The 27,646-nt window shown below is 39.4% G+C and overlaps 1 protein-coding gene across 6 annotated transcripts in view; it reads right to left on the bottom strand.

Annotated features, from left to right (window-relative positions):
* The window catches only part of LOC132707214 (supervillin-like), a 71,459-nt gene that overhangs the window by 31,692 nt on the left and 12,121 nt on the right, over positions 1 to 27,646 (bottom strand). For 5 of the 6 annotated variants that reach the window (XM_060678967.1, XM_060678965.1, XM_060678963.1 and 2 more), the window contains exons 2-4: positions 13,607 to 16,160; positions 1,532 to 1,611; positions 1,290 to 1,466 (exon numbers count right to left, since the gene is read on the bottom strand). In XM_060678967.1, the coding sequence (XP_060534950.1) occupies positions 1,290 to 1,466; positions 1,532 to 1,611; positions 13,607 to 16,091 (2,742 nt within the window). In that variant the 5' untranslated portion in view covers positions 16,092 to 16,160. Of the gene's footprint in view, positions 1 to 1,289; positions 1,467 to 1,531; positions 1,612 to 13,606; positions 16,161 to 26,850; positions 26,926 to 27,646 lie in introns of those variants that run through there. The other variant, XM_060678966.1, reaches the window with a different exon arrangement.

Raw genomic sequence — 27,646 nt, 5'->3', positions numbered from 1 at the left:
GTGCTGCGTCGACGTCACATGGGTTGACCGTTAAATGGCGCACATTGACAAGGTGCGGCCCACCGACCGGTCAGCTTTCGATTTTAACGCGAAATAAAGAAAAAACGACCGCCACCGGTACCGCCTCCGGCGAGCCTGTTCATAACCGACGGTAACGGGAACCGTAAAAGTTGACAGTTAATTTTGGTCGAAACGGTAATAAAACACGGCCTCGACTTTCATTTTGGACTTTTACTGTTCCGATTTCCTTGCCTTTTTTAAATAAAACCGCGAGACCTTAAAATTGGTCCTTTTTATCCGTACCAATGTAAATAATTATGGAGAAAACTATCTATTTTCGTAAATATGGAAAAAAAAAATTTAAATCATACAGGTCGTTCCAGTTTTTTTTTTTTTCAATGAGATTGCATAGGTAACTTTCAAACCATTAAAGTTTAGACCAGTTCCGCATATTTAGACCCATTTCCACCATATTCCTATAATCCCGTATATATTGTCACCTTTAACCACTTTGAAAACTAGGAGTTAGGCCCATGAAGCACTGAAGCTACCAAAATTATATTATCAGAGGTGGTAACAAAAATGTTGGTTAAATATCTGGCACATTTATCCATAATTTTGAAAACAGAGAAGAGTTTGTTTCTTATTTTACCTATAATATTATTATAAAAGCGTTCAACAATCAAAATGAAATTCTTTAGTAATCACCTGTTTTGTCCACATGGTGTCCCAATTTTGAAGTATTACTGTAATTATTGTAGGTATTACTTTTTTGTTTCTTTAAAAAATAAATAATATTAAGCAAAAACAACTGAAAATCTGTTGGACAGCATCGGGCAAGGTCCTAAGCTAGGCTACGCCTTTTGAAATGTCTATCTATATCACAGTATTCAAATTGGCGTTTCCTGGTGTAAACCCAAGCCATTGAAAATTGACAAATGATTTTCTGTACTCGCTCGTTCCCAAGGTTTCTTTCAAAGCTGAAAGATCACCATCAAAATTTTGGGTAGGTTAGATTTAGACTGTTATTTCACTAAATCACTAGGGTTTTGGAAAACTACTAGACTGGTAGACACAGTTCAAGGCACATGGTGATTCTGTAGCTCTCCTTTACGCAACAAACCACCAGTTGAATTTGATGTTTATCTTAATACAGTGGCGTTACAATATTGTTCATAAATTAATAATTACTATAAGCTAACCAAGCGTATTTTTCTATTATTTAGTATTATTTATATATCATTATCCTTTATAGCAGCTCGTGGGTACCTATTTTTTATTTCACTCACCTCCGTTTTCTGCTGCCCCGCCCCCTGGTAGTGGCCCAGGGCCACCTGCGCTCTTAACTTCGACGCGCGGGTGGGCCTCGGACCCTCCGAGCCGCTGGTGGCGCCGCCACTGCGCCGCGTCGGTGTGTCCTGCTGCGGGGCGGGTCCGGGCTTCTGCCCGCCGCCCACGCTACTATCCTGCGCGAAACAAACGAAAAACCTGCGATAAGCCCGACGCTCGACGCCCCTGTTAACGTTCTCACCCTACGGTTCGACGACATGACCGCTTCATCGGGACAGGATAAGGGGCGTGACCATCGAGGCAGTGGCGTACGATCGGCGCCTGCAACGAAAACGCAAGGCAGTAAGAAAGAGTGGGCGGGACCAGCCGCTACGTTCATTGGTCCGGCGGTAAGGCGGAGACTGTCGAGGAGGCGGGGCGTGCGCATTAAAATTTATATAAACTTGAGTGAATAGTTTTGACTCCAATTTCTTTTTTTTTAGAAAATACTGATAAAAAAAATGCTGTTTGAAAGACAATTTAATATGCTTTAATGATTAAATTGATTAAAATTTGTTTCTGCTTTTTAGGTCAAATTAACTATTTTTATTACTAAAAACAAACAGGGTTAATGATAATTAGCAACTCAACAAGTATTTTTTAATAATGGTTTTGATCCCCTCTTGCCCTAATAACATCTTTTACTGGATTAGGCATAGATCTAATCAAGTTCGCTATTGTTTCATGTGGAATGTTAAGCCACTCTTCCTCTACTGCAACAATAAGCTCTGGGATTGAGGTTGGGCTACGAAGTGTAACTCGAATTCTCCGTTTTCGATCGGATTGACGTCGGGACTGCATGCTGGCCACTCCATAATCCGAAAACAGACTTCTGTAATGTAATCTTGCATTGTCGTGCATAATGTAGTCGACATTTGGTACCACGTGATCTGTACCTAGTACCTGTCAAACCTCCTGGCTCTTGACCACTGCCGCCTTTACGGATAAAAACGTGCGTCCCCAGAAATTGCACCCCATATCAGGCAGGAACCGCCACCATAAGGGCTTCGCTCTTCATCGGAGAATTTTGCAAATTACTCTCTTGGTCTTTGGTCCACATTTTTTCGTCGTCACTACCGAAAAGGCATAGTTTGGTCTCATCTGAGAACAGAACGGAACCCCATTGGGTGAATCTCCAATTCAAATGATCTCGTGCAAAGCGTAGGCGCGCTTGTCGATGAACTGGAGTAGGCTTTGGAGCAATTGCAGTTGTTTTTGGGGTCAGGTCATATTCCTTCAGTCTTCTTCTCGCTGTATGATTAAAAAGGAATAATGCGAAAATTCCAGTTGCAAACGCGATCAATTTAAGTCTATAATAAGTTTGTTACTATCACTAGACCTACTGCATGAACATACTTCGTTTTTACGTATACAAAAGATTAGCACTCTAGACAAATTTAAACTCATACTAAAGCATATTAAATTACCTTTAGGATAGCATGTTTATTTTTTGGGTCAGATGAATACCTTCGAAAAAGTAAAATGAACATTGAAATTTTAAATGGAAAACCCGTTATTACATTTTCTTCATGTTTCCGACCGCAATTAAATTTGTATTACTACGACACTGGAACCAGAAGGTTAAAATTTTGGGCATACGAGGGTGGGGTGAAAAGTTTCCGCCCTCGCCAAGAAAAAAATTATGAACCGAGTCGAAAATTCGTTTGGATTGCGCCTAGCTTTTTCCTACTTTCTTCGGTAGAATTATCAATTACACACTAAAGAAGAAGAATTATGCCAAAGAAACCCAATTTTCAGAGGATCTTGCGTTTCATTCAGAAACCAAACGACTTACAAATCATTACTTTTGACTAACTCTGTATGATATAGAACTAATTTCGACATTAAGAAATAATGTACGGTACCTCCCTAAGCTGCGTCTAAAATTTTAACTTTTTACTGACTCCAATGTAGCAGAAATAAAAATTTAATTGAAGCTATGAAAAATGAAAAATAATATATTTTTTGGAGAACCGCTGAAGATAGGTATAGAAAGGTACTATTCAAAAATTAAAAAGTATTATCGAAGAGTTAAAAGATGATCTAAAATATCTTAGAGCATCGCCATTTCAGGAATTAGTCAAATTTGCAAAACATGTAAGGCACGCGAAACACCCCGTACGTATTTATTTGTTTACTTATTGATGTATTAATTTATATTTTTTATAATATACCTATTGGAAGATGAGATATGTAAAGGTGTTTTAGAAGTCAAGTAGAGGCCATCGAATGTAGAGTTGCTGTTTTATGGATACGTGCAAGGTCATTATGGCAGAGTCGATTGCGTCACAAAGTGCAGCCTAATGAAAATCTTCATCGAGTGCTTCGATAATTATAAAAAAATGAGATCGTAGCGCCTAGCACGACGCAGCTTTTTATTATAAAAGAAAAGTACCACTATGGAACTTTCGCAAAATCGATGTAATTTATTTGCGCATGCACCATGTATAAAATGTCCTTCACATCTAGTCGAACTTCAAAGATTTTTCAAATATCTCGCGCCCTGTATAATTGACGAATCCTGAAACTCTCTCTCGATACAGTTTACGATACTGTTCAAATAGAATTATCCCATCCTTTACGGTTTTTCATTTATCGCCAATAATTAAGCCACAAAAACGGAAATTTTTAGGATCTTTGAGTTTTTGCCCATAAACGACACACCCTGTATATGATTCAAACAATGTTCGAAGTACAGCCTTGGATCTTCCACGCTTCCTAGTACATGGTTTTCGAGAAAATAAGTTTTTCCTGAAACCATGCAAAAATAACAATTTCGATATGGATTTTTTTCAAATATCCCGAGCAACTTAGCCAAAATTAGCCATATTTTTTACGATTTTTGATTTGCGGCTAATAAATTACTCGGTAAAAGAACAATATTTTAATTCTTTTAGATTTTTGCCTATAATTTGAAAACCCTGTATATAATCGAAAAACTGACTGAAAGTTGCCGATCGGGTGAACGATTATGGAGGAAAACATATTTTTCTAGAAGCATCGCAAAAAAAAATTCAAAAATTTTAAAAAAATACTTTTTGTGGGCACGGGCTTTTACTTCGCTGCTAAATGTGAAGTTGATATCTGCAAATTTAGGACACTTAACACATTTCTCATTTAGAGCGGAATATCGGGGACCCCTGTACAATAGGTAAAAAAAATATATAAAAGAAACTGACAACAAAAAAGATTACCAACAAAATAACTCCTGAAGAACAACAAAGTTTCAGAAGTGTAGGATCTTGTAATGAGGTTGTATTTGTAATTAGATAAATTTTGGAAAAAACAATTGAGTACAATAGGCCAGTGTTCTTATGCTTCATAGATTTTGGAAAAGCATTTCATAGAGTGCAACTACAGGACGTGATACATATACTTTATAACAGAAATATCCCATTTGATGTAATAAAACTAATCGAAAAAATATAGAAAAGAAATAAAATACAAAAAAGAGTAAATTCACAGCCCACAGAGACTCACTAAGCGTCATTATTTAACAATTATAGACGAAATAGATGTAAGCTGGAACTTGATAACCAAATTATAGAGCAGTTAACGAACATCAAATTTTTGGGAATTAGGTTACCATATGATAATAACATAGAGGATGAAATAAGAAAACAAAAAAGCCAAGAGAATAGCAGGATGCGACAGTCATGACATATACCGCTGAAACAAGAGGGGAAACATCTAAGAAATGCCTGGAAACAAATGAAATGAAAACATTAAAGAAAATAGGAGGATAGAGAAACAAATGAAAACATAAGACACATATGTGGAATTGAAAACATTAACATCTGGACCAGAAATAGAAAGCAAGAATGGAATGAACATTTAGATAGAATATCCGAGTAACGGATAGGGAGGATAGCGAAAGATAAAACACGAAGAAGATGGAACGACAAGTTGTGATAAAAATTAAAGTAAACAGGCAGAGGTGCCTAATATAGAAGAAGAAGAATATTCAACGAATATTCCCAAAGTCCAGGTGACTACCGTGAATATGTCAAATATGACAGGTTCTTGTAAAATTTCATCATTTGCCACTTTGACCCTACTGCAGTACAAGACAATAGTCAGGAGTGGGAATTTTCATGAACGACTTCGAACTGATATTTTATAAGCAGGCGTTGGCTGTCAGTTTCCAAGCGTTTTATCAATGACAGCCGTTAAAACAAACGTGCGGTGCATTTTTTTTTTTTTTGGCTTTTCGGTAAATATTTAGATCGGATTGTGTACGCGAATTCTCTGGCAGACGTTGCCGACGAATAACGTTTTGCACCCGCAAGATTTATTTTGGGCGATCGGACGTTAGCGAATAGAAAAAAATGTTGCGGAAAATGCAAAAAGTATTTTTTACGCGTTTATGCGCGAAGTAATAGTCGAATTATGAACAATGTTACAGTATGAGTAAAGAGGATTTTATGAGATGAAGACGTTAATATATTGTTCTTGCTCACACGAAGAAACAGAACGCAACAGCTTAATTTGTTTTTTATTTTGGTCCTATTTCAAAATATCGATTTTTTTTTAGATTTTTCAAATTTTCAGAAAAAAAAAACGGGACAAGTTTGTTTTTTCTAACCTCACTTTTTTCGGTAGCTCTAATTTAAAGAGATAGGAATCAAACCACTTCGATGGATTTTAACGCTAGATTTTATTTATCACGTCAGAAAATTACAGCAAATTTCATTAAATTAGGGTAACAAATTACAATTATTTTAAAAAATCACCACTAATATTACGATATCGAAGGTTATAACACTCAAGGAACGCCTAGTCCGAGTCCAGGTTGGATGATTACTCTACAATAGACTGCACAGGGGAATGGGGAATTGAAAAATAATTCTTGTTTTAGGAAAAAGCAGCGGCACACGTTGACACATTAGGCAGCTTCCAAAACATAAAATATTTCTGAAAAGACATCTCAAATTTTCTTTGCAAAACGTGGAAAGTCGTATTGAACTGAGAGGCATAAATAATTTGATACACACTTGCGGAAACAGGTTTTTGGATTTGTTCGGTCGATCCGCTGCTATTTTATCGAAAAACAGCGATTTTTGAATTATTCTAGCACACAGTCTTAATAGGTCAGCCAAATTGGTATCTAAAACCGTTTTTATGTTATGTTTTTATACCTGTTATTAAAATTTTCGAAAAAAATCGAAAAAGGTTAAGTTATTTATTGTATGTAGAACAAAATGGTCGTTTAAACATTCCTTTTCGATGTTGCGAACATCGCATTATAATTATTTTTCTTAGAATTAAGTGATGAACATCTGTACAAAAAGTGATTTCGTTAAAAAGATATTAGGGAGGTTCATACTTAATTAACTTCAAATAGAGTGTAGCACGGTACAACTTAAATCTATTTATTGTACATGTGACAATTCACAAAGTTCATTGTAGCAATTGGATGAAAATATCTATGAGTCTGTTAATGTTAAATCCCCATATGCGATTCTCAATTTGTTTGTAATATGATTCTTGGACCGAGATTCTTGAGCCTACAGTCCTAGTAAGGTATAGGAGCGTCATATTTACGATAATTTTGTTTTTACTATTAGGTACCTGGGAATTGTACACGTCAAGGGACCCAAGATGGTACACCTAACTAAACGGAATACGCATTGTTGCAGAACACCTGTTGAACTCTATCGGATAAAAAGGAATTTAGAAAAAAGCGTGATATCCACTAAACTGAGATTTTCAAAACTAAGAGTCCAATACACATTCGTTAATAACATGTGTAATAAAAAGGATTATAAAAAAACAACAAAACTGCATTATAGTAATAATTAATTGCCTTAGATTTAACATTTTTTATTATATTATGCGTATGAATGTTAAAGGATTAACAAAGAAGATTATTCCACTGAACCCATCGAAAAAAGAGAAAAAACCTATATTAATGTTTTGGTTTCTTTTAGTCCAAGACCTCCAACACTTTTTGTCTTATCTAGCTTATCTAAAACACCCTGCATGAGATACGTACAGATTCGAAAATGGGGCGGGGACGTAGTTCTTAGAATTCCAAGGCCGAAAGCAGGGACACGCACTGTACACGCACTTCTTGTCGCCTCCAACGCACAAACACTCGCGAAAAACAAAAGCAAATCGCCTCCGACCGCGCGCACCACGTCGATCTCAATGAGGCGGCGGTGGAGGCGGCGGCGGACAACCTGTGGCGTCGACGCCGCGTTGCCACATCGCCCGATATTACCCGAATCTCGGATTCGCGGCTTTATGTTGCAACATTTGCGATTGCAGGGAAACGAACAATTACCGCGGCTCAAGTATAATAAGATTTTTTTACTCCATGTCTTTCCGAAATAAAATTTAGTACGCAAAATAACGGTCACAGGATATACAGGTTGTCACAAATTCGGCGTAAGGCTGGGGGATAAGGTTTTGATGTTTTTTTTTTAAACAAATTGAATGATTACAACGTATATTTCATATTCAAGGTTTGTAAAACTCATCTAGGCCTTAGAGAGGGTCAACAATATCCAATACTAGAGTAATTTACGCAGCTTCCTTCCAAGAAACGGTGCTGTCGAAGCTGAAGCGGCCGTCAGAGAAATAGAAAAAAACAGGAAATCTATAGTTTACCAAAAATGCCACGAATATCAACAAACAACCGTTCAAGTACACACCCACATGTTGGCAGATGTCTGACCTTGATCTATTCTCTGAGGAAGGGTCTACAGAACTCAATATTTTATCATTTGTGGACTTTTCCAATGCATTCGACAAGGTCAAACATTTGTACCTATAAGTGTGAGCGTTTGGATATCAGCGGCTAAAATCATATGCGATAGATCGCTCTTAAGTGTCGAGAGCAAATGAAATCGCCTTCTGGGGTGCTGAATAAGTAACTTTTTTATCTTTACTGATGATCTGAAGCGTTAAGTGAGGGCATCCAGCTACAATTAGATGAATGGTGCATTAGTAACGACTTGGACTTTAATATGAAAAAATGCCAATTCTAACCATAATATATACAACATAAACAACGTTTTTCCACGCTTTTCCGTGACGTGCTGTTTCCATTTATCGATGGCATGCGATCATTCTCTTTTATAACATCTGCCAAAACCTTCTAACATAAATAATAATCCATTATAATCATGCTAGCAGATTGGAGACTTTGACTTGAAGTTGTATGGCAAGTTTACATTTCCATCACATCTATTAAACTGAGTTTGATCACTATAATACAGTCACATACAAATTGAATGTTGAGGACTATAATCACCAGCAACTGGAAGTCGCATTAAGTCTAGAAGTGTTCCATAACATTGTGCACTAAGGCTGGCTCTTTGCCGGACTTGCTCGGCCAATTGGTTTCAGCTAAAGACCACAAAATTGTTGTTCCCATTGGAAGAACAAATTATTTCCATAATATATTCCTGCTCAGACCGGCAGGACTGATCAATCAATATAGTGATAGTCATATAGCGAACTTTGAACGCCCTCTTTTTGATAACCAATTCATTGTTTGATAAGGTAATCGTCTTCGTTCATACGCTGTACATGGCCGTACCAGATCAGTTGTTTTCTTTCGATGTCAGTCTCTTGAAGTTCCATTCGTTCCCGTATACTTTCATTTCTAACTCTTTCAAGAGGTAGTTGATCGATGAGTAACACCTTGCTAAAAAAACAAGGTCAGAGAGTACAGGCGAAACTGCTGCCTTGTAGTTATTAATGTTGGATCATTAAAAGCTAGTAGAAGACAACTCGGATCACAAATTACCTGGTCTGCCTGGTTGGGGTTGAGGCGAAAAATTCCAAATTACCAAAAAGAAAAATGCTAAAGAAAGGAATATGTTTTGGGGTATATGGAACGTTCAAGGAAGTCGGGGGAAAATGCCAGAGGTAAACTAAAAATGGACATAATATCATCCGCATTCCTCATGCGTCGGTTTTTTCTGAGTCGAATTGGCTGACGTTTGGCCAATCATCATGCTGGCTTCTTCAGACAAAGTTCGACCTAGCAAACACCGACGCAGGCATCCAGAAGTTTTGTAAAAAGTATTACAGCAGCCTGTGGAAGTTATCGAGAGGGAGGGAAAACTCTTCGTCGTCGGCGGGGCGCGTACATCCGGCAACACCGCCTGAATAAGCGAAACTACACCGAGACACAGATAAGATACCGCGATCGGACGGAGGGGTGGGGGAAGCATTCACAAAGGACCGTCGCCGCCGCCGCCCGACTCGCGAAACAAAAGAAATTCGAATACACCGCGATTACGGCGACGACGCCATTTTCGCTAGGCAAAGTGACTTTCACCGATACATAACCGACCGAAATAGAAAATGACGACACAAAAACCATAAGGAAATATACATTTATTCGGTTTCGTTTGATATTATAATCATATGCTTAACGTCTAACATTATCGCTACACGAGTGAGAAAGGAAAAGACACCAAACACACCTGCGCTACAATTCAGAGGCAGCGGCGCGGGGGTTAGGCAACCAACGGCACAGTCGCCGAACGCGAGCGGTTGTTAATCAGCTGACCATCACAAACAACGGGCCTGGTAACGGTAACGTTAACATTGAAATTAAGAAAAGAACAGTTGACTTGAATTATTCCGTTTTAAGGAAAATATCGAATGTAGAATTCTTTTCTAGTTGTACGCGATCGATTTTGAGATTATACATTAAAAAAGCTGGGTTTTAAACAACAAATAGAACGTTTGACATCTGTGTGCGTATAGAATCCTTGCCAAAAATAAAGGTAACTTGTAGAGACTACTTATTCGAATTTCGAGATCATATGTTTTGTCATGCAAAATTATGTTCTTAGTAAATATGGTCTTCGACGGCTGACAGTAATACTTGATGTATAGGTATTTTAAAATTATACAGGGTGTCTTAAATTAAAGAAGTTTTTTTTTTAATTTCAACTTGTAGTATGTTTTTGATATTTTTTCGGAAAGCGTTCTTAAAATACCAATAACCAACACCAAATCTAATGCTAATTATTTTTAAAAAATTGAAAAAACCATATCATTTTTATTTTTTAATTAATTTTAAGAATTTTCGCAACGGGTGGTGTCCACCATTTTGAAAAGCGCACGTTGTATGAGCAACGTCTATGTGAGTTTCAGTCAAGCTCTGAAGAAGCCAACAGGATGATTGGCGAAACGTTAGTCAGTTGTAGTTTATTTACCATAATGCATCTGTTTTTATATACCGTATCTTTAATTATCCCCCATGAAAAAAAATCCAGTGGGGTGAGATCTGGACTTCGAGGTGCTCAGCAGATGTTTCCATTTTGTCCTATCCAAGGATTGTAATTTTGATTTAAAAATTCAGTGATATCGTTTCCCCAGTGGTACGGAGCGCCATCTTGCTGACATATTAATTGAGCACGTTTTCATTTACTATTAATATATTATTTTTATATATCATATTGTTTTTATATTATATATATTATATTTAAAAGAGTTTTCATTAAAGAAAATTGGCCCTATAACCTTTGATCGGTATATTCTGCACTACACTTTGACAGATCGTCTACCTAGCCGTTTTACTTAAAATACCCTTTTCTTATTTTCATCACTCCAGTAATGTGTGTTTTTCCCAATTAAAAATTGAGGAAAAATCGACTCATCGGCCCAGCTGTCCAGTATCAGCAAAATGCATGTCCATTAAAATATTGTAGTAGTGTAATATTGCGTCATAGTCCCGTTCCTCTAGATATTGCACTGGTAAAAAACTAAATGTTTTCTGCTTATTTAATTTTAAACAATTTCTCCCACTCCAACGATGAGTGGAGGATTCTGGTATATTCTCAAATTATAGGTATTTTGACACGCTTTGCGAACAAATATCTAAAACATGGGCGTCTCACTTACAAAAAAAAATGAGTACTGCAAGTTGAAATTTTTAAAAAATGTCCTTCAATTTAAGACACCCTGTATAATTTAAATTACTTAGTCATCTCCGCTCGTTAGAATGAAGTCTTCTAAAAATGTGCTTGAAATTTGATCAAGTAATCATTCCGCCAGCCGTGGAAGACCATATTTACTAAGAATAAAATTTTGCATAAAAAAAACCTCAATTTCCGTCTAAACTACACACAATTCGAATAAGTAGTCCATAACAGTTATCTTTATTTTTTTCAAGGATTCTAAGAATACCAAAATGTATAGTGTGTTCCACTTTAAATTTTAAAGCTACTAATGTGTCGGTCCAGTACTTATCGGACACCCTGTATATATAAAAAATAAATAATTTTAAAATTTAATTTAAACCATAAAAGTTTTGTATAAACTTTTTTTTCCTAAAATCAGTAATAAGGCCCACCCTGTACAATCGGGAAAAAATATCGAGCTGAATGTTAGCGAGCGTTTTGCTATTAGATAATATTTTGATGCTCCTCGGCTTATTTTCGCACTTTGCACCTTTTTGTCTTAAGATTTGATAGGTTCTAGACACCTTAGGTGTAAGATTTTCATTTTCTTTTTTGTTATGTTCAGCCGATTTAATTTGTCGGTAGTACAACGACACGAAAAATCGACGAAACAAGACGGGAACTACGTAGGGGCGGTTGGCGCCGGCGCAAAGCTCCGGATCGGGGGGGAGGGTCGGTCAATTGGTTGCCGCAGGGAGGAACGGTAACGCCCACAACTTAACCTACAATCAAAACATCAACTGGTCAAAACAGGAGGACCGAGATCGTCCACTAAAGCACACGCAAAGCCTTTGGAGAATTGACCATGCGGGATGGGTATGCGAATCGGCCAACCACATATGGAGGAGGACGTGTAAAATGCCAAGCGATTTGCAGCCAACGCAAAAGTAACGAGGATGGCGGGAAAATTGCTCTTCTTCCGACTTTAAGGTTGGCTGCATAACGCCATCAAGTAATTTGGAATGGTTACGGCGAAATAAACCAATCCGAGCGTAGATGCGAGGGCCGATTGGTCTAACCGGTAACCCCGCCCGCCGAGGGCGGATCTATGCATTCCTGAGGGCGGTCCGTTCCATAAAAATGACACGTCATGCATTTTAAAGCAAAACTTCCCCTCGGGGTAAAATAAAATATTATAAAATTCGTTTTACTTTTTTATTTACAATCGATTAATACTTTTACAGCTTAGGAATCATTATTTGGCGTGATGTATTCGAGAGAACGGTTAATATACAGAGAGCACACACGTACAAAGCTGAGGCCATGCTGCTGACGCGTTGCGGCGGTTCCCGCGAAAGGGGTCGGAGGCTGAAATCGCGTGAAATCAGAAGCGGGATAGACCGGGTATCGTACGACCAAAAATAGAGTGCATTTATTGTTTTGACGTTTTAAGTCTTTTACAGCAAAACCCATCCCAACGAATATTCGGAGAAACTTGCAATTTTTATTTGCAAACGTAAATAGACCCTTTTAAATTTGATTTGCTGCGAGATATTTTCGAACATAACATGCATCGTTCTTAAGAGTTTAATCTAAATTGCAAAATGCTTGTATATATTACGGAGGTACTTGAATATGATCCTTCCAGTAAGTAAGGATTTATGTACCTGATTCTCGAGCCTGTCAGGGTCAAACAGGCTGTTTTCCTGTGGTCTTCTATTATAGTTCTTCGAATAAGAATACAAATAAACATTTATTAGAATCTTACAATTGAACATTTTTTGAAGGTTCCTGTTTTTTAACACTTTAAAATGTAGAGACCGTGGAATGAAGCAGATGTTCCCCTGTTAGAAGAAGACATGGAAAACAACGCAGAATTTGAAGACGAAGTGGATATAGTAGTCGAACCTAATGACAATTTAGAAGACGAACTGCCTCAGCACATAAGATAAATTCGTAGGACGGTCTTGGATTGGTTAAGAGCAGGGTGCACTATTGAAGTAATAAAGAGTATTCCAAGTTAACGATGGGGTCGCTTGTAAAAGCACTATATTTCTGGTCGAAGTATAACGGGCTGTAACGACGTGACCTCCGCACACCCTTCGAGGAGGGTCGTCACATAAAGAGCGCCGCGAGGAACGATATGACGGCGAGCAGGATGCTCAACACGGTGACGGGATCGGTCGACGCGAGTTGGTGAGCGCACGCGAGCCCGTAAGAACACGCGACCGCCACCTTGGCGGGGTCGCGGTACCAACGGGGCGGCGCCTCGCAATCGGCGGGCTCGCCGCCGCAGGCGCCGCGACGCGCCTCCAAGACCAGTTTGGGCGACTTCAGACCTTCCGGCGACTCCAGCGGCGGCGGGTTAGGCGCGCGATTAGTGGGATGAGCACACGGCAGCCGCTCACCTTCCAAATTGTCGTACACCGAGTCGGTTTTGTTGTCGAAACGTGGCACTCTGATCTCGTCCAAGTCCCTCTTCAGTTCTTGGAACGTGGCCACCAGCGCCCCCTTGCGTTCCTCGAACGGCGAGCGACATTTGCTCGTCTCCCGATCGGACTCGACGTTCTCGTAGTCGTGGTCCGACTCGACGTCGGGCACCACGCACGACTGCACCAGATTCGCGGTCTCCGCCACCACCGGCTCCAACGTCATCGGTTCGACCGTCTCCTCCACCGCCTCGATCTGTTTACGTCCCTCCTCCAACTCCTCGAGCTCCTTGGCGATCCGGTCGGTGGTGATTTTGGTCTCGATCGCCAGCGAATCGAGCAGGTCGTCCAACGACGGGGAGGTCGGGGCGGTGCCCTTCAGGCCGTCCAAGAACCGGAGCCGGCTCTCTTTAAAAATGTCTCCGTTGGTGGTGCTCTTCTCCTCGAGCACTTTCTTAGCGATGTCCAGCGGTTCGACGCCGAGCAAGGTGCCGATGTTGGCGGACAGGGAGCGCACCGCGCGGCGCTTCTTCAAGTAGTTGAGGTCGAGTTTGTTGGGCAGCGCGGGTTCTTTGTTCGGATCCTTGCGCAGGTTCCTGAACGCTAGGTCGTCCTTGACGACGTCCGGGATCGGCCGCGGCGTCGGCCGACATAAGTTCACGGGCGTCGCGTGGAGGTAGTCGCTGTTGGGGGCGGCGCTCACGGGTCCTAGCGGTATACCGAACGGCGGCTGGGGCTCGACGGTCTTCGGGCTGCTCAGCGACCTTTTAACGTTCCTATAGAGGAGGTCGTCGCGCGTTATGGCGTCGGTTTCGTCGACGCCCTGGTGCGCCGGCGAGGCGAGCAGGTAGCTGACGCTGGCGATGACCGACTGCGGGTCGCCTATGGTCGCGGATTTTTTCCTGCCCGCCAATTTTCGGTTGTACATGTCGTCGTGCTCGGTGTCGGGCATTTTGTCGCGTCGGCGCCGCGGCGCCCGCTCGAACGGCTCGTAACTGAAACCGGAGTCGCTCGTCGCGCCGCCCCCGCGTCTCGACTCCCGCGCCCTCCTCTCCGCCGCCTCCCGTTCCTTTTGCTCCGCCCGCTCGAGCAGATCCTCGTCGCCGAGCCTCAGACTGTTGTAGATCGCCTCCAGTTCGTCGAGCGCGTCCTCCAGGTTCGACGATTTGCGTTCCGCGCGGTTCGCTTCGTCGACGGATTCGAAAGGGCTCGGGTCGCGTCGCGACGCGTCCGGCAGGATTACCCGCGAGTGGACGCGCGTCTGGCCGGTGAACATGCGCGGACCGCAGGTCCGGTTCACGTCCTCCTCGATCCGTTTCCAGAAATCGAGCGCGTCCTGCGTGGGCGTCGACTCTTTCCTCGCTTCGGGCGCCCGTATCAGTATGGGTTTGCGACTTCTCGGACTTTTGTCCGTAAGATAGCGGTACTTGTTGCGGTGCCTGGTCGGTTCGGGGGTGGCGGAGGCGGGCCGGACCGCGTGGATCGTCGCCTCGTTCGGCAGGTGCATTTCCGAATTGGAACGGTAACCGAACGGCTTAGAGGGGTGGTCCGTGTCGAAGTAACACGTGGTCGGCCTCGCGGCCGCGACGCTTCGGTTCGGGTCCCTCGGGGGCGGCTGCGGCGGTGGGTCGCACCGCGGCCTAACGATAGGGAACCGCACGTGGATCACGCGGTTCTCCTCCTCCTCCTCCCCCGTCCTCCGCACCGTGCCGTTGTACTCGTTCATCGAGAGGGGCGGCTTGTATGAGGGGTTGCTGGTCGAGTTGCTCACCCTCGCGGCGGACGGAGGCGGGTTCGGGCTCCTGCTGGGCGACTTGTCCGCGTCCGATTTCGACAGTTTCAGGTAGTGGTGGGGGTTCTCGCCGTCGCGCGAGTGCCTTTTGAGGTAACGCTCGGTGCGCGCCGCCCGCGACTTCCTGCTGTAGCTCCCCGCGAGGCTCTCGTCGCTCCTGATACGCAGCGACGACGTCGACCGTTGCGAGTCCGCCTCGTCGGAGCTGCTCTCGTGGCCGAGGGCGGTCCTGCGGGCCGCCGCCCTCGCCTTGGTCGAGTCTTTTTTGCTCTTGCGCGCTATACTGTCGGCGGAGGAGCCGGGCGAGGCGCCACGCGCGGGCGTCGTCCTCGAATAGGTGCGGAATCCGCCCGAAGGGTCGGACAAGATGCCCGGGTCATCGCGCTGCCGAGTGTTGTGGTAGCCGTTGTAGGACGCGGTCCGGGGATGCACCACGTGATCGAAAGTGACGAGCGGCTTCGGCTTCTTCCGTTTGCCGTCCGATTTGCGCCGGCGCCGCCCCAAAAAGCCGCCGCCGCGACGCTCCTCGTCGCTGCTGCTCGCGCTCTCGTCGCGTTTTTTGCCGCGCCTGAACAGGCTGCCCAGCGACCATTTTTTGTCCTTTTTGGGGACGACGGCGCCGACGCCGAAATCGTAGCAGTAGCCCGTGGTCGCCATGTCTTCGCCGCTCATCGCCGCATCGCGGTCCTTGACGCGGAGGTTCGAGTGGGAGGACCAGAGTCGCGGTCGACCGCCAAACGTCTGAAAAAACAAAACGGACGGCGTTAGTCGCCGGGCGGCACCGGGAATGGGGACGGGGGCGGCCAAAATTAACCTGAAACTTATCGAGGCTTTACAAATATTCGAGGTTAGAAGTTAACGTTGACGTTGAAATCAATTATAACAGAATTATTCTCGTTTCTGCGCTGATTAGAAATAGAAAATTTAGACAGCTTTTATATATAATTCTGTTTTTATATTCATCATTAAGAAAATAAATAAGAACTAAAATTGAAATGACAATTGTTTCGACAACAAATAATATTTACAAACTATCTGCTACTATATATACCGAAAAATGACAACAAAACCTTAATTAATGTTGTGAGAATTTAAGTTTAATAATGGAGAGGTATTCAAATCTAATTGATCGTTAAGAAATACATTTGAATGTCTCATTTTGTTAATCTCCGTGGCTTCCAATAAATTTTATTTCCTACTTTTTATGGCTGTATGGAAAATATCAAAAATGTATTTTTCTGTGTTCAAGTGTGTAGCATAATTAGAATCTAGACTGTTGTTTTTAAACGCCCTTTTATGTTCGTTAATGCGTTTCTTGAAGGATCTACCTGTTTGTCCAATATAAATTTTAGGACAAGATCGGCATTTCAACCTGTAGACACCTGGTTTTTGAGATTTTGGATATTTAGTTTTATTGCTTTTTTTAAATTTTACCTATTGTGTTGTTAGTTGTGAAAACTATTTTGAAACCACATTTTCACAAATGTTTTCAAACTTTTTCACTGGTTTCTCCTATGTATGTAATTATTTTAAATTGTTCGTGTTCTGTATTAGGTTTCGGATAAATAGAGTTCATTGTTGTCTCGATTTGTTTTTTATTTATAATTTTATCGATAATGGACGAATTGTAGCCGTTGATCAGGGCATTTTGTTTAATGATATTAAGTTCTTTGTTGTAATTTTCTTTTGAGAGTGGCGTATTAAGAGGTCTGAGTATAAAAGAGTGAAATGCAGCCATTTTGTGTGCATAAGGCTGCTTTGAGCTGCAAAATATAATTTGTATGGCGTTTCCGTAATAGTTAAGTCTAAAAAATTAATATAGTTATCCTGTTCAATCTCGATAGTGAATTTTATACGATTATGTAATGAGTTAGTGTAATTTAAAAAAGAATTCAATTGTCTGTCCGTTTCAACAAAGCAAGCAAAGACATCATCCACGTATCTATACCATCATAGAAAACTTTTACTTAAAGGATGTTCTGGTATGATATTTTCCAAATAATCCATAAAAATCTTGGCTAACAAAGGACTAAGTAAAAATCAAAATAAATAAGAACTAAAAGTGTTTTTACTATTGTATATATAATACAATTGTCATGTAAAAATATATAATTTCGTGAAAATCTGAACTTTTGGTTCTTATTTATTTTATTTATGGATTTTCATCAAGTAAAAGCCACCTTAGTTCGAGAACTAAGTGGGTTGCTTGCTTTGTTGGAACTTACGACAACAGATGACGGTGGCAAGTTTTTTCAAAATCAGCTAAAAGATTTTTATATAAAACTAACCAAAACTAACCAATTTTTTTCTATAAACGTATAAATCCCTGTATCTCGAAAACAAACCAAGTTAACACATATCTGTATAACCAAAACTAATTAACTCTTTGAAAATATTTTAGGTTAGAAGCCAATACTGATCGAAAGGCCGTGTTAAAAAACAATCCCAATCGCATTTTTTTAAATTTTTGGTTGATTGATTTAAAAAAAATATCGAGTCTTCGAAAATGCGACAAGTTTTGTCAAAATCATCTTAAAAATTTTTGAATAATTAATAAAAAAAAAAACGATTTTTTCTAGAAACTTCTAACATCTAGTGTGCAGAAAACAAAAACAAAAACAAATCAATGTTTTCAAAATATTTTAAGGTTAGAAGTCAATACTAATCCGGGGGAAATGTTTAAATTAAGTCTTATTTTTTAAATGATATTCAGTTGCATTTTTACTGCTTGAACTATTAAAATTATCAAATCTTCGAAACATCAGCTATCCTAGCTATAAATGTCAATTAGATCGGTTTCTCGAACGCCACTGGCACGAAAAATTTTATTTCAATTACACAAAATGAAAGACCCTCATGACGACAGATGATCGTGGCAAGTTTTATCAAAATCGGTTTTTGAGAAATTAGTAAAAAACCAATTTGTTTCTACACCCTGCACCTCGAAAACGACACAAGTTAACAAACATCTCTCTAATCAAAACTAATCGACGTTTTAAAAATATTTGAGGTTAAAAGTCGTTTTCTTTTTGTTTTTGATCGCTTGATGAAACCTTCAGAACATCAGTGGCGTCCCACATAAATAATTTGGACGCCCTGCATCTCTAAAACCACGCAAATTAGGACACACGTCTACATGAAAGAACAGAGTAGTTTTCGGCTGATAAATGGGCCCTCAAAATCTTCGTTTCGGATTCCGTCACACCACGCGGGTATTTATAAACGTAATAATCGTTCGGGGTCGATAAAATAGAACGCGGACGATATCGGGCAATCGGGACGCTTATTTTTACGCCAGTGGCGAAACTCGCGGGAATTCAAGGACGCGGCGACGCACGGAATTCAGTTTTGATTTTCTGACGCGGATAAATAACCCCACAAAAAAATATATGCCAACAGTTCTAACATGACATGGGGAAAATTCCATCCGATCCGCAAACACAAAGCCTATTGCGAGCCTGTCAAAACTGAATTTCAATATATTGTACTTAGGAACCAGTCAATTTTTTTTTGTGTCAATTGGCCGAAATAATTTTTAAAAAAGCATAAAATTTATATTGTATTATTATATGTTATAATATTATATTATATATGTTATAATATTATATTATATAATAAGAAAACAGTGGACCGGAAATAACTAAAGAAGAGGTCATCCATGCTATAAAAATCACAAAAGATGGAAAAGCTGCAGGGCCTGATGAGTTACCCTCTGAAATTCTCAAATTGATAGAAGAGGAAAACATACACAGTCTAACAGATCTGTTCAACACCATATACAAAACAGGTATTATACCCAGGGAATGGTTGCTATCAGCGTTCGTCACTATCCCAAAAAAACATAATGCAAGGCAATGCACAGACTTTTGAACAATCAGTCTAATGAGTCATATGATATACAAAACATTAGAACAAGATATCAGCGAGACTCAGTTCGGTTTCCGAGGTGGCTTAGGCACAAGAGAAGCAATATTTGCCTTGAACGTTCTCACCCAACGATGTATGGATATGAATCAGGATCTTTATATATGTTTCATTGATTACAACAAAGCCTTCGATAGGGTCCGACACGAACAACTTATCCCGCTTCTGAAAGAGAAGAACTTAGACACCAGAGATATAAAAATTATTACGAATCTTTATTCTAATCAAAAAGCAGTGGTAAAAATAGAAGGGAATAACACCGAAGAAATAGAAATCCGTGGAGGCGTTAATGAAACGAGCATTGGACGATGAAACGAAAGGACTAAAAATTAACGGAGTGCCTATCAACAATATAAGATGTGCGGATGATACGATCCTGATAGCTACCAACCTAAACGAATTACAGATTGCAGTAGACAAAGTTAATACGTCGAGTGAAGAGTTCGGACTGTCACTAAACGTAAAAAAGACAAAATTTATGATTATATTAAAAAGCAGCACAAAACAATTCACAAATTCATATAAATAACCACTCCATAGAAAAAATTGACAGTTATAAATACTTAGGTACAATTGGAAATAAAAATAACGACTGCTCTGAATAAATCAAAACTAGAATAGGACAGGCGAGAACAACATTTGTGAAAATGAAAAGAGTGCTCCGTGGCAGCGATCTCAGCTTGGATTTAAAAATCAGAATGGTGCGATGCTATGTTTTGTCGGTACTGTACTATGGTGTAGAGGCTTGGACTGGACATAAGGAAACTGGAGGCGTTCGAAATGTGGTTGTACCGTAGAATACTTAAGGTAAAATGGACCGATAAAGTGACCAACATGGAAATCCTGAAAAGAATAAAAAAGGAAAAAGAAATTATCATTACGGTAAAAAAGCGTAAACTTCAGGACACGTCATGAGAGGAGAAAAGTACTAACTACTCCAACTGATATTGCAAGGAAAAATTCAAGGAAAGAGAAGTGTAGGAAGAAGGCGTCACTCATGGATGAGAAACTTACGTGACTGGTTCGGGTGCACCACAAACCAACTATTTCTGTCGGCTGTGTCACGAATACGAATAGCACTGATGATTGCCAACCTTCGCAACGAAGACGGCACTTAAAGAAGAAGAAGAATTATATGATTCAAACGTCTGCCGATTTTTTCTATCACGTCTAGATTTTTCGATATGGTTTTTTTTATATTTCAAAATTTGTTTTTTTTTTTCAATTTTTTCATTCGTCAACGTTACAAAAAGTAAATATACATACAAAATGAGTTTCAGAGAGTTGCAAGGAGGGAAATGCAGAAGGTGATTTTTATGGTAGTAAGCATTGTGACACTACAACAGTTCAGTGAAAACTTGTCGTTTAATTGTTTACCTTTTATATCAAATATTTTGAAGTTTTGCATAAAGTTCATGTTCTCTACATTGGAATTAAGTATTTGATGTGTAGTTTGAGTATTTTTTTTAAGTAGATCCAATAAATATAAAATAGAAGTTTGAAAGTTGTTTTAAAATTAATTTTATGTGATTTTAGGTTACAAAATGCCACGGACTTCTAAAAATTCCTCAGATTGTTTTTGCTACATTTGTGGGGAATACATATTAAAAAAACAGCGAGATAAAAGTTGGTTGCCAAAAGTATGCTGCAATAGCTGCTCAAGAACGTTGAGAGGTTGGCTTGAAGAAAGTCACAAATCCATGCCGTTTTCAATGCCAATTATTTATAAAATCATGAGAATGATTGTTATTTCTGCATGACATCTACACGAGGATTCTCGAAAAAAATAGAGATAAGATTGTTTATCCGAACGTCCTATTTGCAATTCCTCGTGTTCCACCAGTTAATGAGGAGGCTGAAAATAAAAATATTTCAGGTCTACAATCTCAATCGAGTTTTCTTTCTGGCAGTACATCTTCATCTTCATACACTTTATCTGGATCTTCATGTCCATCTACAGAACCTCATTTACTTGAACAAGGCGACTTAAATGATCTTGTTAAAGACTTGGGACTTTCAAAATCTAAGGCACAGTTACTCGGATCAAGGTTAAAACAGTGGAATCTATTGGCTAAAAGTACCAGAGTTTCATATTTTCGTACGAGGCAAGAAGGTTTTACAAGTTACTTCTCCAAAGAAGATGATTTGCTATATTGTAATGATGCTGCAGGGCTTCTTCAAGAACTAAGTTTTCCAGAAGATTCTAGTGAATGGAGACTTTTTATTGATGCTTCAAAAATAAGCTCGAAAGTGGTTTTACTTCATAGTGGTAATAAATACCCATCTGCCCCATTGCACATGCTACAAGCATGAAAGAAAATTATACAAACCTTGAGGTATTACTTGAGAAAATTAAATATTCTCAATACCTATGGAATATTTGTGCTGATTTAAAAGTTGTCGCTATACTGACTGGACTACAAGGGGGATACACAAAATTTTGCTGTTTTCTTTGTGAGTGGGATAGCCGCGCAAGAGACAAACATTACAAAGCAAAAACCTGCTAAAATGAATAAAGATGGTGCAGGTTTTCAATACTTAAAAACAAAATTTCCTCGAATCAGTGACGCGAAATTGAAGGAAGGAATTTTTGTAGGTCCGCAGATACGTGAGCTCATGAAGGATGAGGTTTTTGGTTCGAAGTTGAGCAAAGCAGAAAAAAGAGCTTGGGTAGCGTTTGTGGAGGTGTGCCATAACTTTCTTGGGAACGCAAAAAGTGACAACTATCAACAAATCATTCGGGAGCTACTTTCTGCTTATAAAGCTTTAGGATGCAATATGTCACTCAAGATCCATTTTTTAGACTCGCATTTAGATTTCTCCAATGGAATCTATGAAGAGGAAGAAAACTACAAAATAATTTGAATTCTATCACTCCATAATGAAATAACTGACGATATTTATTAGTTTTGTTTATATAATTTAGGATTTTTTACTGTAAAACTCAAGCCGTCACATTTTTTATTTCCTCATAATATTTTATACTTTAATAATATTGTTTTTTGATTAAATAAATCTTGAATTAAAAACCTACGTGTGGTACTTATTTGCATAATAAGATGAATCCATGCATGAAAACAAGAAGCAGAGAAAAAAATTTTTTTTTTGCAGACCAATTATTATTATTATTATTATTATTTATCTTATATTATTTACTTATATATGGGGTAGATATTATTATTGGGATTCCCCGAAGCGCTAAGTATCATATTCGGATATTCCGTGATAGCTAAATTGGACATCACAAAAGCATAATAATTTATCATAAAATACATATTACAAAGGAGTGCCCAGAATTTGCAAAACGGAAAAAAATTCAACATATCGGCCAACGAGATGCAGCGGAAATTATCAAAAAAGTCTCAACATCACCTAAACGAGTGGCCTGTTTGAAAAGAGATATTATCGATACAAAGACAAGAAAATTGCCAATAAAAATGTCATCTGACTAAACTCTTACGACACAAAGATGTCGCCAGGCAGAAGTACTCTGGAGATGTGATGGAGCTGCAGGACAAAGACGCTACAAACTACAATTTGAAAATGAAGACTCCTTATCTTATCTATCCCGTTTGATGCCGAAAAACTTCAAAAATTCTGCCTGGAGACTGCCGAGATTTATGTGCGGATGCGCCCTTGGTACTATATGCCTCACAGTATTCAGAACATTACTATTCACTGCGAAATATTGGTTAAGATAGGAGTGCTTCCAATAGGTCGGATGATCTTTCGAAAAATTAAAAAAAAGAATAACCGAGTGTTTGCCAACAACAAGTAATAACTATTTTAAAAATGCTTCAAGAAACATTAAGTGAAAATATAAAAAAAATATTGTTTATACTTAAATGTGTATTTATGTTTACTATTGTTTATTCGAAAGTTTATTAATGTCAATTTAATTATTTTTATTAATATCAAGTTTATTACTGTTGGTTATTGTTTCAATATGGTAATGGTAACATATTAAAATGTATTGTCTACTAACTTCAGTTTAACATTTAGTTTAATATTATTTTACGACTTTTAATAGATAATTTTATTATTAATTTTTAAGCCTTATCTATCCAAACACCTTTCGTACTCGAAATGCAACACGAGCGTATTTCAAATATTTAAAAAATGACAATTAAGACGACAAAATATAAAACACAGGGTTTCCATTAAAAAAAAGAATCTGGTCTCTCGCAGATTTTTAAAGCTAGCAAGAATACTAGAAATAAAATAATTTCAGCGAATCTAAAATGATAACGAAACACCCTGTACATTAAAAATACCAATACCTATTCACTAGAATTAAAACATGAAATAGTTTGTTCGCGCTCGGACGTGTCGCAACGCGCTCTAGCGGAGACGCGCGTTAAGGAACGCTTTGCGTAAGTAAGGGGCGTGGCCCCCGCGTACACGAACCGAATTCCCGCGCCATACTTTCACCGCCGAACGATTGGAATTCTTTCGACTATTTCCGACTCGTCGCCGCCGTCGTCGCTTATTTATACGGGGTGTTACGGAAACGACGTTGCGTAATTTGACGGGGACATCTTTAGGTCGATTGCCGAACTGGAATAATATTCGCTGAAACGGTTACGGCCTGGTGTTTGAGAAAAACACCTCCAAAAATGATGAATTGAGTAACGACTCACAAGACGGGTCTGGCTCGTAGTCATCGAACGCGATGACTCGTCGACGCCCGAGGCGAATCGTTAAACTTGGCCCGATCAGCTGTACAGTGGGAAGATGACATAATCCGATGAGGAAGACGGCCCAAACTCGTCCGGCCGAACAATGGGAGGAAGATGTTTGAGCGCGCGGACGACGATCAAAACAAACCATAAAAGATCGTCGACGGGCGACCTTGACTCGACGTTTTCGGACATGCGAAGCGTGGGGCGCCGTCAAATCTGGGTATTACCGGTCCCGAATCGTTTGCCGACGAGAAACACGCATTGACAAATTTCGAAAAACATTGGCGAAAAAGAAAAAAGAAAAAAAAAAGAAATTAAGGTCGTCTACATAGAAGGCGTCCATGAATTGTATTTTAATTTACGCTGTATTGGGTTAATCTTCTTTAATTTATTCTGTAATAGATACAAGAAAGTGACTAACTGTTTACGAATTAAGGAAAGACCCGGGCAAGCTGTAAGAATGAAATATGGCCGAACAGGTAATTATTTGGGGTTTTGTTAGGAAAGATACTAAACAATATTTTATTTATTTACATATGTATTTATGTTTAAATATCAAATAAAATTACAAATTATTTTTATTACAGTTGTAAATTACTTAAAATGTTCTAATTATTATTTGTTCTATATTATTTGCAATATGGATATACGATTGTTCTGCTTTTCTATATGTTTAACAGAATTTGCCCAACTTTGTGGAGGGATGTTAAAAACTTCGGTTTCTCTAAGTTTGAGGACATTGGAGTTTACACGGGGAAAAACATTGTTACGACGAATGGCAGATTTCATTTGGTGCCGAACATGTTCAATGGGATTAAATATACAGTGGCAAGGTGGAACTGTATGCCCTAGATTTTTTGCATAACTATCACAGACGTATTCCTTTTGTAGGTTCAAGCTTTGTAGAACCTCAATTAATTGCTTTTTGGTATAATCTTCGTGAAAATAAATGTCGTTATTATACATGTAGTTTTGGATTGTTGCTTTTGTGTCACATGAGGAAGGGACTTTAGTCAACTGTCTACTGTGATAACTTGCAATGTCCATTACAGTTACGCTCTTAGGCGGAATGTTTGGAACTAGATTGTTTTTAAACCAGCTTTCAAATAAATCAGCGATGGTGTCTTCAAGGTAATCCAGAGAAGAATCTTTAATATTTTTCGCAGAAAGTCCAGTTGGAATCCAACCATCTTTGGAGCCAGCATGCAAAATAGTTATTCCTTTACCTCTTTTTGATGGCGCGTTTGTTTTACACTTATCAGTTGAGTCAACAAACCCTTTACGCGGGTATCATAATTGTCGAACCAGGTTTCATCAAAGTAAATAATTGGCCTTTGTTGTTCTCTGTAAATCCTAATTTTGTCCGAATCCTAAAAGATTCCATTAAAACTTGCCTTTTGTCAATTTTTTTAAATCTAAACCCATGTGTTGAATACACTTCCATAATGTAGTTCTGCCACATTTAACACAAGTTTCATCTTTTTCAAGCCTCCTAATTAAGATATCTAACGTAGCCACGCTTTATTCCTCGTATAAGGTAAATCTTAGGCCGTATTATATCTTGATCTTTCTTATTTACCTCGCTGAAGATTATTCACAATTTTCCATATAGTTGATGTTGGAATTTTCGTAAATATGGCCGTTTCTTCTAAAAATGCTTGCTTGCTGGCACCACGTTCAATGAGAGTCAAATAAACATTGTTTATAACTTCCTTAGTCTCAATAGAATGGTGTTTTTTACATTTGGGCGGGAACACCTCCTGAGATACACTAGACTCGCACGTATTTTGCATAATTCGCACACGATTCAACACACGCTATATTACACACAAAATAAGAATGATTACTTAGACTAAGTAGTATACCAAACCAAAGAATATTAAACACAGGTAAGTATAAAATTATTTTCTATTACGGACCACAATTTTACCTGAATTTCAATTCCGAAACTGTAGGCAATAATCTTGTTGCATTGTATGTTAATGATCATCCTTGGATAATCCCATTTAGAAGCAATTGGCCACTTTCTTATATCTATGAACAAACCATACCTTATTTATAAAATTCGTTTTAAGTGGCTCCGTAGGGTTTCACCCTGTAGAATACGCCTTGATCTTTAATTCAATAAACACACAAAAAAAGACTGTCAGGTGCTGGAAGTTAATTTAACAATTTAATATATATTATATACGATATCTATACAATATATCAATATCAAAATAATGCGCACATTTTGGGCGACCCAAAAGAAAATTCAAGCATCCAACATTTGAAAGTTTTCTGCCCAATCTCAAATAAATTAAACCTGCTTGTGGTATACCTGTGAATTGTGGGCAGTTCCGCCCAACCAGTGATAAATTTTGCGCACCTTACTAAAAAAAATTATGGAGCTACCAAAATTTCAAAATTTCCACCGACCTCAACCCAATTAAAAGTTTCTTCCACCATCAGAATTTGGTCATTCAGCGCAACCAATATGAAACTTTGCGCACTCTCATCAATCGAGTTTTGTTAATATAATTTAGGATTTTTTACTGTAAAACTCAAGCCGCCACATTTTTTTATTTCCTTATAATAATTTATACTTTAATAATATTGTTGTTTGATGAAATAAATATTAAATTAAAAACCTACGTGTGGTACTTATTTGTATATCAGATTCCGTGTTTAGAGCATAAAATAAGATGAATTCATGCATGAAAACAAGAAGGAGAGAAAAAAATTTTTTTTGCAGACCAGTAATATCTATCGAAAACATCCGACATCTTGAAAACCCGTGCCCAAAGTATCAGAAACACCCGTATTTTAGCGCCTCGACGACTTACCTCCTAAAGCGCAGCCGCGAAAGTACGAAACGCCCTGTATTAGAGCGACGCGGCCAAACGATAACGACACTGGTTTCGTTTTAAATAATAACGTTATAATTACGTATATTTCGTTCTCGGAAACTAGTCGGGATGAATATAACCTTGACAATTACGAGACAATGTCCGCGGCGCGGGGGACACAGGGGGGTAACGAGAACAACGAGAGCGCCGGGATACCGCGGACGACCGAAAAATGCCGATTCGTCGCTCCAGGAGACCGCCCGGGTAGGACGAGCCCGCCCGAAACCGAATATCGAGCAAAAAAAAAGTGATTTTCCGAGTGTCTTCTATTAATAGAGCTCTGAGCCGTGTTTATCTCAATGGCGGCGAACGCTCGGCCGGCTAAATTTACACTCGCTGTTTACAATATGACCGAAACATACATCCGGCCCGCGTGCCGCGCGGGTCTGACACCGTCCGACCAAACGCGACTTGGATCGCGTTCGCAATTTGCAAAAAATAAACGCAAAAAATAGTAAAATAGGAGAATCCGCGCGCGCCACTGTACGCGCTAGGCGTTGTGGGGGGGTGGGAGGGGGACGTTTCGCCAGAAAATACCCTAAGAAACGAAAATCGAAGCGACGCGAAAATTCGAGCGGCTCGCTTCGCTATTGTCGAGTCGCAAGGTCCGTTGCTTTTTCCATATACGAACATCTGTCGTTTATCGAACAGCCGAAGTTTGGTTGTAATTTTGTCACCCTTTCCTAACAGCCCAAAATCGCAGAAAATCATCGCCTCGCAATTTTCGTGTGCA

The sequence above is a fragment of the Cylas formicarius genome, unplaced genomic scaffold, assembly GCF_029955315.1.
Source record: "Cylas formicarius isolate icCylForm1 unplaced genomic scaffold, icCylForm1.1 PGA_scaffold_9__14_contigs__length_23061073, whole genome shotgun sequence".
Lineage (NCBI taxonomy): Eukaryota > Metazoa > Arthropoda > Insecta > Coleoptera > Brentidae > Cylas > Cylas formicarius.
This window is presented reverse-complemented; position numbering and strand designations above follow the sequence as displayed.